Source organism: Emys orbicularis, chromosome 8 (genome assembly GCF_028017835.1).
Source record: "Emys orbicularis isolate rEmyOrb1 chromosome 8, rEmyOrb1.hap1, whole genome shotgun sequence".
Taxonomy (NCBI): Eukaryota; Metazoa; Chordata; order Testudines; family Emydidae; genus Emys; species Emys orbicularis.
The window spans coordinates 35,182,050-35,195,358 of NC_088690.1; the positions used below are offsets into that span (position 1 = coordinate 35,182,050).

Genomic DNA, 13,309 nt, shown 5'->3' on the forward strand with positions numbered 1-13,309 from the left:
AAGTATGGGTTAGTGTGGTCAGTGTAGACCAGGACGACCATTGTTCAGCATCGTGTCAGAGGGTCTAATAGTGGTTAGCTGAGACATTGTTGAACACTCTTTGTTCTGGTCTATGCTCACTGCTAAACCGTGCTCAGTATCTTGTCAATTAACATCATTGTAACAAATTGGTTAAATAAATTAATTTTAAAATTTTACAGATGTCTGGGTCCGGTCCAGATTTGGATTTTCTTCCCCGGTCTCTCCCCTCCACCCCCCCCCCCCCAAATCTGAGCTAAAATCTGGACCCAGCTTTTCTTTATAATTAAATTTGTCTCTGTAATTTGGTGTTCATAATTTGGTTGCTTGTATAATATTTTAAAAACCTATTTTGAACATTTCTGTGCTGGCACCCCATTAAGGTAAATGGAGCAAGTTAAAACCCCTGGAGAAAGGGTGGTTTGACTGCAGATCGAACAAGACAGCAGTGCTTTGATTTTCAAAGTGAAGGCTCTTCTCAGCCAAGATTAATGGAAACTTTAAATGGAAGCTTAGATATCTAGGTTTTGAAGTTGCTGTAACTGTCTGTTGGTTTGTCTGCAATATGGTTTTCATGATTTTTATAGAGCAAAAAGAAATTTGAAAGAGAGTGCAGAGAGGCAGAAAAGGCACAGCAAAGCTATGAAAGACTGGACAACGACACCAATGCAACCAAGGCCGATGTTGAGAAGGTAAAACCCATGACACTTCTTCCTCTCCTCCTTCTTGTTACTATTATTAGAAAATGTTAATTTTTGATGGCTTTATGTTTTGTAGCAATATTTGAACAGCATAATATATCTATTTACATATTTTACGCAATATCAAAGTAACAGTATAATTCATCTTTTAAAACTTAATGTACAGTGAAATGAGGTAGTGTGTCAGCATATTGACATATTTTAGTCTTTTAATTATTCAAAGGATGATCACAGAGCAAATTACAGGTAATGTCTAAGACAGAAGCTGTAGATGGGGTTATTCGTCTGATGTAATTTGTGGTGTAATGTGCTTAGAATCTAGTTTAATGGATTCTATTGTACTCTTCTGAACCACCTTTAGTCCAACGGCTGCAGAGGAAGTTTTTATGGCAGTTCCTAAATATGACCTGTAGATTGACATTACAAATTTAGTGGCACTCACATTCCTTCCCTTTTTGTTAATTATAGGAAGAAATGTTTGTGCCTCCACAGCTACTGTGACTAATGTTTTTATGTAATTGGTGGGAAAGCTAGTTAAAGTAATGTTACATTTCTTTTGAGAGAACACGAATGAGGCATGTTTGTACTGATGTGACTTCCCATTAGGCTAAGCAACAATTAAACCTGCGTACACACATGGCAGATGAAAACAAAAATGAATATGCTGCACAACTACAGAACTTTAATGGAGAGCAACACAAACATTACTACATTGTCATTCCTCAGATTTACAAGGTAAAACAATATTTAATACAATTAATTTCTTTATTTTTTGAGGGGGAAGAGGATTTCAAAATTTAAAGAAAGAGATCATCTTGGTAGATCACTTCAACACCTAAATTGATATAAGATATCTAAAGCATATATGTCTAGGTTTTTATTAGCTTACATGTATTGTTCATAGCAATTAGATTTAGAAATGTAATTAAAATACTGTTATAGTTTCTGTGAATATTGTTATAAATAGCAAGCTTCCTTTTGTTTGCTTAAATACTAGAATCATATTGCAAAAGAAGAAAATGTTTCTTTCAAGGACATAGATTCTGTGCAGCATTCATTTAATATAAAGTGATCAATGGATGGCAACAAATGGGAAATCCCTCAAAGGTCTTGAAGTCTGTTGAAGCATTTGGGATAACACTGGGAACTTCACAGGCTACTCCTATAACCGCATTGGTCGTTGGGGCACCATCATTGATGAGCAATCAACCAATTGTCTCCACCCCTGATGATTGTGTGTCAGTGCTTGAGTCTCTGCGAAGTCCATTCCTGTCCACTCTTTTATGTTGTCAATCCATCTCTTCTTCTGTCTACCTCTTCTTCTCTTCCCCTGTACTGTCCCTTGGAGGATGATCTTGGATAGGCCAGATGATCTTGTTACATGGCCATACCACTTCAGCTTGCGCTTCTTCACGGTCATCAGGAGGTCTTCATATGACCTAGTGCATTGGGTGACGATTTTACGGAAGTATCTCATCTCTACTACCTGCATTTTTCATTCAAGTTTTGCTGTAAGGGTCCATGTCTCGCACACGTACAGAAAAATGGAGATGACCATTGCGTGCAGCAGTGTCAGTTTGGATTCCAGGGAGATGTTCTTATTCCTCCAAATTGGCTTTAGCTTTGCCACTGCTGCTGTTATTTGCACAGTTCTTGCCTGAATTTCAGTGATGATTGCCCCTAAATACTTGAACTGCTTCACTGTCTCCATCTCTTGTCCACTGACCGTGATATGTGAGCTGATCCCATCATGTTTGTTTGTCATCAGCTTGGTTTTCTCTGCACTGATTTCCATGCCATATTTTGTGGAGGTTTCAGCCAATTGTTTCACAGGATTGGCAAGTTCATCTTCGCTGTCTGCCAAGCCATCAATGTCATCAGCGAACCGAAGATTTGAGATTGTTTGCCCCCAGGGGTGACTGTGCATATGTGTCAAGTATCAGAGGGGTAGCCGTGTTAGTCTGAATCTGTAAAAAGCAACAGAGGGTCCTGTGGCACCTTTAAGACTAACCGAAGTATTGGGAGCATAAGCTTTCGTGGGTAAGAACCTCACTTCTTCAGATGCATCTGAAGAAGTGAGGTTCTTACCCACGAAAGCCTATGCTCCCAATACTTCGGTTAGTCTTAAAGGTGCCACAGGACCCTCTGTTGCTTTGTGCATATGTGATCTTCTAGGGCATCAGTCATGCACTCCAAGTAGATGTTGAACAGTGTGGGCGAAAGAAGGCAGCCTTGCCGGACTCCAACAGTGGTGCAAAACCACTCTCCTATTGTGTCATTGTCGAGAACTGCACTGCTGGCCTTGGCATACAGTTGTTTAATGGTAAGAATAAGCTTACGACCAACGTTGTACTTCTTCATGGTTGCCCAGAGAGCTTCGTGCCATACTCTGTCAAATGCCTTCTTGAAGTCAACAAAGACGTGGTAGATGTCCTGCTGGTGTTGTAAGTACTTCTCACATAGAACACGAAGGTTGAAAATCTGTTCTGTAGTACTTCTTCCAGCACGAAAGCCAGCCTGTTCTTCAGCGATGATATTGTCTGCTTGTGGCTTCAATCTGTTCAATATGACTTTCAACATCACTTTGCTGGGATGGCTAATTAAGCTTATGGTCCGGTAATTTTGACACAATTGCAGGTTGTCTGTCTTTGGCAGAGTGATGATTAGTGACTGTCTCCACGTGGAGGGCCACTCACCGGTCTGCCAGATCTTGTTGCAGATCTTGGTGAGTACATCTATTACTATTTCTCCTCCGAATTTCATCAATTCGGCTGGGATGTTGTCAATACCTGCAGCCTTTCCATTCTTGAGTGATTTCACAGCTGTCTCCACTTCTTCACATAGTATTGGAAAGTCATCCTCCTCTATTCAATCTGGGCTGTCTAAGATACTAGGATCTGCATTTGTCTGGTGGTTGTATAGATCAGAGCAGTAGTTTGTCCACCTATTGATGATGTCCCTTTCTTCTGTAACTGTTCCCTTCTTTGTCTTGAATTGCGTTAGCTTTGGTCCATCTTTTCTTCATCAGATCTTTTACAACTTGGAAGGCTCCTTTGCTATTTTTATTATTGATACACTCTTCAATTTTAGAGCATTGTTTTTCAATCCATATCTCCTTGGCCACCTTCATTCCTTTCTTGATCTTTCTGCCAATCACTCTGTATTTATCAGCTCCCTCAGTGCTGTTCTTGTCTCTCTTAAGTTCTCTTCTAATATCACACATTTGTAGTGTTTCATTTGTGACCCATGGTTTTGTCTTCTTACGATGTTTCCCAAGGATGTCCATTGCTGCCTCATTCATTACAGCCTTGAAATTGTTGGTCATTGTTTCTACGTCTTCCTCTAGAGCAAGCAGTGGGGCAAATTTTCCGCCGATCGTTGCTTGGAATGACTCTGCAACGTTTCGGTCTCTGAGTCTGGTGAACTTTGGCCTGATGATTTTCCTTAACTGCAGCCAAAAATTTAGCATTACAAGGTCATGATCACTTCCAATATCAGCACCAGGAAAGCTCCTTGTTTTAGCTCTGTTAATCCCAGAACGAAATCGGTGCGTGCCAGGTTGATCATCTGGATGCTGTATGTGCTCCTAATGTATTTGCAAGAACCAGATTGTTATAGATGACAAACTCCAAAAGTCTCAATCCTCTCTCATTGGTTACCGCATTACAGAAAGGGCCGCAATAGCCTTGCCAATCTGCCTATGCGTCAGTACCCACTTTAGCATTCCAATCTCCTTGTACAATCAGGATATCTTTCTTGTGTACCTTATCAATGATGTCTTGGAGCTGACTGTAAAAATCTTCAATTTGATCATCGTTATAGTCTGTTGTAGGGGCATAGACTTGTACCACTGTCATTAAACAGTACTGCCTTTAGATGGATCTGGGTCCGGGGGCAGAATAGGCCCACTGCTCCTCCTGCATCTCATAAGAGGCGACTAAAATGGGGCTGCCTGGAGAGGGATGGGCTCCACCAGGTTAGAAATTTGCCCAAGACTCACCATATGGTAAGCAAGTCAACAATGTCCATACCGGATTGATTGCAGCCCAGCTCGTTAATGACTGCGCCATCCGTCTCCCACCAGGGCAGATGCGACAAGTATACTACTGGTGTAACCCCAACAAAGAGGATCCGTGGAAGAGATAACATCACCACAGCCACATGGAATGTAAGGACATTGAGACAATTGGGAGGTTGAAAGAACGCACATCTGAAATGGTACAATACACCTGGCACCTCCTAGGAATCTCTGAGGTCAGATGGAAGAACTTTGGAGAGGTATTAACGGAAGAAGGCCATATACTCTATTACAGTGGAGAGGACAAACATGTCAATGGTGTAGGATTTCTTGTGCATAAAGATATCAAGAATTCAGTATTAGGATGCCGCCCAATGTCCAGCAGGCTTATTTCCATCCGTCACAAGCTACTACTCAGAATCAAAGTGAGAGGAAACAGAGGAAGAATGAAAACCTTGAATTCATTTACACGTTTAATAACCTGAGAAAACTTGAGATTTTCCAGGAGCATGGGAGAGGATCGCAAAAGAATTATTTATTTGAAACTCTAGGAATCCCAGGAGGAAATTTTTTTTCCTGGTTAAAAACTTAGTTTTTTTATCAGTAAAGAATGCTACCTCCAGTGGATCTGTCAATAGAAGACTAAGGAAGGAATTGTAGAACATACCTGAGACTGCAGAAATCCGTGTATTAAGCAAAGACCCAAGAGGAACATTTTTTATCATTTTTGTTTTCTCTTTTGATCAGAGACTTGGTTTATTACATTTCTCCAGGGTTAAAATACTTTTTTTTGTTATGAGAAATTACTCTTGTTTCCTGAAGTCCTCAGCAAATATGATCCCAAAGACCTAGTTTTGCTTTATAACAGTGACTTTCAACCTTTTTTCATGTGCGGACCCCTAAAAATTTTCATATGGAAGGTGCAGATCCCTTTGGAAATCTTAGACATAGTCTGCAGACCCTCAGGGGTCAACAGACCACAGGTTGAAAACCTCTGTTCTATGGTAACAAAAGCCTTTTGCAGACCCCTTAGATGTAGTCTACGGACCCCCAGAGGTCCACGGAGCACAGATTGAAAACCACTGCTTTCTAAGGCTCTTATTTAGCACTTCTTTTTATTGTTTGTTTGCAAGTGTTGAGTAATATTTACAAGCCAATAATTACATGGCTCAGCTGTTATAGTTTTATCTCAGGGAGATCATGTGAGATGCTGCTTGAGATATCTGCTTCTGTTAGGGTAGATTTAGCAAAGGCTTAAGCCTACCTCAGATCCCAATTATTGTAACTAATAGGCTGAGTTTTCAATAGATTTTATAGTGTATTTTTATAGTAAGAGTGGGATGAGCTCTGGATATGCATTATTATATAAATAATGGATTATTGTGTTGTTGTTGTTGTTTTTTAATTTGCTCAAGGGTTTCTGGGATTTGAACTTAATGGTCCCTTTTTCTGTTTTAAATGTAGGACTAGCCAACATCCAATGAGATACTTGGATAAGAAATGGTTCTAGTTGGCTTTCATTACAAAGCTTATGTAACATTGATTTTTTTCTTATTTTCCAGCACACATCTCTTGCAGGAAAGGGTTTGTGTTTTAAATGGGATATTAGAATTGTGTCCCATTTGTACATGATATTCATATCCTTTCCCAATGTTTTTAATAATCTCTGTTCTATTGGCAATGTGTGTGAAATGGAAGGAAAGTTCAAAACAAAAACAAGACTTAAAAAAAAAAAAAAACCTCAAATTTTTGTCAGCTGAGCCTAGAAAGAATTACATGGGTGGGGGAGGTTAGAAGATGGGAAATTCAGCCAATTGTCCTACACAATTTTCCAAATTGTATCTGAAATGTTTCTTAATTAAAGGAAGTGTCTATGTGATTAACGGGGTGGAGGATAGAGAGGAGGAGCAGACTGTGACAATAGGAAGCCTTATGTTTCCAAATATTGTCTTTAATAAAGAGTATCCAGTCTTCCTGATTACACTGTGTTCTGTACATCTTTTGCTAAAAAGGTGTCAGTGACAAAATGTATTTAAAGAATATTATTTTTATCTAACTGTATTCAGTTTTGTCCTAAGACTGGACAAAGAAATTCCATACTTTGTTATAAAATGGCTCCTGAATCTGCAGGATAAACAAGGGATATCAGTAAACAAAATCCTATTATCTTTTTTCTTCTTTGTAGCATCTTCAAGAAATGGATGAACGGAGGACCATCAAGCTTAGTGAATGTTATAAAGGTTTTGCTGATTCTGAGCGCAAAGTTATTCCCATAATCTCTAAATGTTTAGAAGGAATGATTCTTGCAGCAAAATCAGTTGATGAATGCAGAGTAAGTGAATTCAGCTCATTTTCTTTTTTAATATGCATGAGTAAGTTAACTAATATGGGAGCCATGTGGCATATTATTGAAAGGGGGGAAAATACACTAAATATTTCAGATTTATATTGTCCACTTATCTTTTAATCTAAAAGAGCCAAATCCTGAAGTTAACCTCGTCTTTGAGCGTTTTACCTGAATAAAAAATGAGTTATGACTTCAGGATTTGGTCGAAATGCTAATTTCCTGTTTTGATGTCAGTTGTCTACATCAAAACTTTTTCATGCTTTTTCATCCTTTTGGCTCATCTCTGTTAACGCAACCCCACTGGTACTTAGTACTCAGGTTGGCTTTGCACAAATGATCACTCCATCTTAACAGTCTGTTTTGATAACTATGGTTGGGTAGCCAGGCCTGGATTAAACCAATGTGAGTTTGTGATCGGGATGCTTCTTGACCGGGAACTGGGTTGACATCAATTTATTTTACATGAGCTACTGAAGAGCTGTCTGAAATAGACAGACAGCAGTTTGATCTTGCAAAGAACTAAGTGTAAAGACTGGTATGGTTGTAAAGTCCAATACTCACAAATTAGAAAATTCCAGAATTGTCTGCTTGTGCAACCTTAATTTGACCCCGTGGTGCATAGCCTTATGACACGGTCTTTAAATTATATGATCACACAATATATATGTAAGATACTGTATTATGGGATTGATCCTACTCACTGAAATGGGAGTTTTGTCATTGACTTCAGTGGTAGCCGCACTGGACCTTATGTTAGTAATATATAAAAACAAAACATTTTATAAAAGGAATTATATTGGGAAAGTATTTTTCATGTGTAGTTAAAACAATTTACAGAAAATAGTATATATGAAAGCTCACTAATATGTCTGAAATAGGATGTATAAAAATTAATTATTACTGTGGAATGAAGGCAGATGCAATATTTGGTTTAATCTATAATATTAATATTTAAAACTCCTGTGTGTTACAGTATCTAAGCGTTATTTTACAGATGGAAGATTTGAGTCAGAGGGATTTATTGTCATACCCAAGGCTATAGAGGGAGTCAGTGTCAGAATTGATCCTATAAACTTTGGATTTCATGCTTCCTGGTCCCACGGCTTAGCCACTAGACTACACCTCTGAACAGATTAGATCAGTGATTTTCAACCTTTTTTCATTTCTGGACCCCTAAAAAATTTTGAATGGAGGTGCGGATCCCTTTGGAAATCTTTGACATAGTGCACTCCCAGGGGGTCTGCGAACCACAGGTTGGAAACCTCTGGTTTACATGATAGTACAAGTGCTAACAGGAAAACTGTATCTGTAAATGCAATTATTCATTTAGAAAGAATATTCATGTCTGGAATTATCTTTTATGCAGTCCATATTGCTTCTGTTGTCTTCGCTGAGTATGTTTATAGCATAGCCAGTGCAGTAAGATTCATACGTGCAGATTTTTTTTTAAGCTCACTAATGTTGCTTATATACAGGATTCTCAAATAGTGATAGACTCCTTCAAGTCTGGGTTTGAACCTCCTGGAGACTTCCCATTTGAAGATTACAGTCAGCATATTTACAGGACTGTCTCTGATGGAACCATCAGTACACCAAAGCAGGAAGGAATGAAGATTGATTCAAAAACCACTGTGGGCAAGGCTAAGGGCAAGCTGTGGCTTTTTGGAAAGAAGCCAAAGGTAAGAATTGTGAAGTTACTATTCCCAAATAAAAATGTGCTCAGGATTTGTAGTTTGTGGTAGAAGGAATTACTTCTTTTAAAGGTGACTCACAAAAGAAAATTAAATTACATGCTTTCCCCTTTACTTTGCAGGTAGAGGTACCAAATGGATTCTACTATTTGTTGCTGGTTTTGAAAGTTTGTGATAATATTTTCATAAGAATGCTTTCTGTTTGAAAACGTGAAATATTTGGTCATATAGTAAAACATCTAATTTTTCAGAGTTTCATATGGGCAGGTGCCAAAGAGGAAGCTTAAGACTAAACAAATAAAATAATTAATAGTTATAAACCTACTTTTGATAAAAATGTTAGAACAGAGATGTTACTCCTCTCTTACTTCTGTGCATGTAGGTTTAATTGACACTTTCTGTGAAAGATGCCTTCACGGACCAACAAAAGGGGCCACTAATACTGGTGTTGGCTATTTAAATAAGTAATTGAACATACAAAGATTAAATTGCATATATTTTAGATCTTTTTTACTTGTTCCATATTAGAGCCTATAAACAAATCATTTAATTATTCCCACAAATTTTAATGAGGACTTTCAATGCTGCTAGTCAGTAGCAACTTAGTGAAATAGAAAAGTTTTATTATGACGAAAGAACTACTCTCCAGACTTCTTTCCAGTTGGGATTTATGTTTTTGCAGATAATATTCCAGATACACAAGTCTTCTCTAGACTATCTAATTCCTGCATCCTCCTCATAGCACATTTTCTAATTGCTCCTGTATGGTAGCAATGAAAACCTGGGTTATTTACTTTTCATCCACTGTAATTATTAACTGTAATATATCACTTTATCATGCTAACATATTTTACTAGTATTTGTCTAGAGGGCTACACAAGAGATTAGGACTGAATTTAAATTAAAAGACACCATCAATTTGAAAATCATACTTCTGCCTGAAAATTTTAGCCATGGCCTCATCTGGTGTAAATTGGCTAGTTCCATTGAAGTAATGAAGCTGTGCTGATTTACACCTGCGGAGGACCTGTCCTTCTGTTCTTACTTTAGTTACAGTTAACACCTAAGATGACTGTAGTTGAAAGAAGGTATCAGGAAAAAAAATTCTCTCTCTTCCCCAGTTTTACTTTGTACATTTGATAGCACTTTGTATATTGTCACTGTTTCCTTTGTAGAGTCATGCTACAATTCTGCAAATACTTACACATTGAGTAGTGCTGCTGAACAGAGTGGACCAAATCATGGGTAAAGTTAGTCATATGTAATGGTTACGTGCATTGCAGAATGGAAGCTTATGTCAGTGTTTCTCACTTTCTGGGGGGGGAAAACAGTAACAAAGGAGCATACTTTTTTTCAAGAAGTATTTTTAAAAAAATCAGAGCATTATTTAAACAATTTATAACAGAAACTGGATTTTTTAAAATTGATTTAAAAAAATTCTGGTTGACAAACTAGCTGGATGTTCAGGGTAGCCTTTGTGACTCGATGTATCTGTGAATCTGGTGGGTCTTAATTTGCATTTCAAGATACTCGACCTCTTTGTAGATGGTAAATTCAGCTGAGATGGTAGTTTTTTGAAAGGGGAAAGAACTATAGAAGATGGAGGAGAGGTGTATAGCAGGTGAGGGAAAAGCAGATTGGAAAAGGAGTATGGAGGAGGAGAAAAGGTTAGAGGTGGGTGATTTAAAACAAAAGTGAAGGAAGAATGAGGACATTAAAGAAGCTGTAATGGTAAGGAAAGCCGTACACCTAATGTTAAAGTCCAAAGGTAGTGAATCTACCTTACCTACTTCAGTAGTTCCCCACAGCTGGGATTACAAATTTGTCTTTCTGTGACTGACCTGTTTAGGGACATCATAATGGTAATTCTGGATTTAGCCTATCACATATAATGGAAAAAACCTTACAGAGAAGGAGGAGCAGTGCAGGGTGAGGAAGAGCAGGAGTCCAGAAGGATAGTAACAAGGGTTAGGGAATACTGAAGATGCTATTGGGAAGTATAAAGGAAGGAGACTATCTCAGGTACTTGGGTATTGCTAGGATCAAGGAAATTGGGTGGAAAGTATTCTTAAACTTGTATCCTTTATCTGCACCAACTTTAACTCAAAAGACTAATTCTGAATAAAACCATTTAGAAAAATGACCATCTTTGCTCTGCAAACTATTTTAAAGTTGATACAGTTATGGTGGTAAATCTTCTAGTAAAACATGCTATGAACCGTTTTTGTGTTGGATGGAAATTTTGTTACTGAAAGACAGAATTTTCATTTTAAAATTACTTTGAACATTTGGCTTATTTATTCCTTTCTTTATTTCCATATTAGCCACAGTCCCCACCCCTTACCCCTACTAGTTTATACACATCCACTACTCCTAATGGGTCCCAGTATCCCATATTCTCCATTGAACCAGTGCATTATTGCATGAGTGACATAAAAACAGGGAAGCCCAGAATTCCTTCTTTCAGAAGCCTCAAAAGAGGGGTAAGTTTGATAAGCAGTTGAAAATGCATGATGGGCTATGAAGTGTGTTTGTGGTGTGGCTTTTCTGATACCCTCCACCCTCATTATAAGGCTCACTCTGGTATAACACTCTGATAAAAGGTCACTTTTAGGGTACTTTGCTCTCTATTACATAATAGTTACCTTCATTTTAAAAACTTTTTATTACATTAAAAATGTTTGACTCCAAAAGGAAAGTGTTATAAAGAGGGTGCTGAGTATGTGTTTGAAATCTTTTTTTGTTGTTGTGCACATTCACAAATGTCTTACCTCCATCATGTAATGCATTTTTGCAGTAATTTATCATTGGGTGTATAGTCATCACTAAAGAAATTGACATGTCTTATTTGCTGATGTCTTGCTAAAATAGTAGAAGTTGATTTCTGAGAAACTGAATTAAAAGGGGAAAACCCATCTCTCGTTGTAGTTTAAATGCGATAGTGTGCAGTTTTTAACACGTTAAACCATCATTCGTTTCTTATAATGGATTATAATTTTTTTAATGTAATGTACATTGATAGTTAAATTGCTTTTGCTTCCTAAAGGATTTTTTTCTGTAAAATACCTTCCATCAATTATAAATTACTACTAAATGTCACTTTCTGAGATTTATTAGGGGAATGCATTTACTAATTTATAATAGCATATTCAGCAAATGGAATTTGTTCCGTTGACAGTAAAATTGAAAAGTTGAAATGGTTTCCTAGAAACATATATTGTACTAGTGAAAAATGAACTGGCATTATCCCATTATGTCAGTGAAACATAGTCTGCCTTGTTTATGTAAAATTTATAGCATTTGTTGATCCCCATAATCAGAAATTTAGATATATTTGGTTAGATTTATATCATTATTTTTCTGATATTGAAAATGAAATAAACCCTCTGTTTCATACTGTATACAACCATGGCGGATTCTGTTGCTCTAGAGTGGAGATCAAAGTCCAACGTCATATGACATTCCAGTTAATGATTAGAGGAGCCCTGGCTGTCAGTTGATTACATTTCAGATTATTTTAAATTTACATTATTTAATTTACCTTATCTAGTGCCTGGTTACTCCAAACCCTCAAGTTACTCTGTATACCACCCCTTATATACAGGAGCCTAGGTTGCAGAAGACTCTTGTGGACATCTAAGATCTTTATGAAGGACAGATTTCCCCTTTCTCTCCTTCTGTGTCAATTGATCAAAACTTGCTTTGGTCAGGAGAGTATAAGGAAACTCCTTCAATGCTGTTCATTAATGAGGTATGGGAGGTTGTTGAAATAACACTAATCTTTTCCGCTTTCTCCTGATTACTGAACATGCCTGCTACTGACTCAGGAAGCAAGGCCTGATAGGAGTTTTAACCAAGTAGGCCATTTTATTACATGTAAAAATCATCTAGTGGCAGTTTTACTGTATGAACAGAAAATGAAGTGCATCTTAAAAGAAGTTTTTTATTTTAAAACGCACTGATCACAATGCAAAATAGAAAGGTTAGCGAATGTGATCAAATATGGCATTAATTAAAATTTACAAGGATAATTCAAGCTTCTACAGATCTGAGCTCAGCTCAGTGGAAGTCCCACAATACCAAACATTATTCTCTCTTGTAAACCTTCAGGGCAGCAAATATAATTGTTTGTTTCATTTAAAATTTTTTTGCAATATCATGCAAGCACTTTAAAATACTACTTTAACAAATGTCAAGGGAACTGATACATCCTTTTGCAAGCTGAACAATTTACCATAGTTGTAAAAAATTTCCTGTCATATGGCAATTTAATATTGTATATGTTTTCCATCAAAATATATAAAAATATTTCAGATATTGTACATTGTCACTATTTAACACACACAACTGTGATTTCCACTCTTTTATTGCTGTAAAACATTTTCTCAATGGTATTGACATTCTCTGCTATCAAATGGCATTTTAATTTGCTTTGTTTTTTAATTTAAATTCACCAGTAAATTGGCAAATAATATGCACAGAAGCTGAGTATGTTGGATATTTTGTTTACCTGCCCTGTCCAGGATTTCACTCA

General features: G+C 37.3%; 1 protein-coding gene across 1 annotated transcript in view; it reads left to right on the top strand.

Annotated features, from left to right (window-relative positions):
- Nucleotides 1-13,309, top strand: part of FNBP1L (formin binding protein 1 like) — a 41,148-nt gene that overhangs the window by 19,905 nt on the left and 7,934 nt on the right. The window contains exons 6-10 of the mRNA XM_065409214.1: nt 606-710; nt 1,326-1,454; nt 6,923-7,069; nt 8,560-8,763; nt 11,100-11,258. Coding sequence (XP_065265286.1) covers nt 606-710; nt 1,326-1,454; nt 6,923-7,069; nt 8,560-8,763; nt 11,100-11,258 — 744 coding nt within the window. The remainder of the gene's footprint in view (nt 1-605; nt 711-1,325; nt 1,455-6,922; nt 7,070-8,559; nt 8,764-11,099; nt 11,259-13,309) is intronic.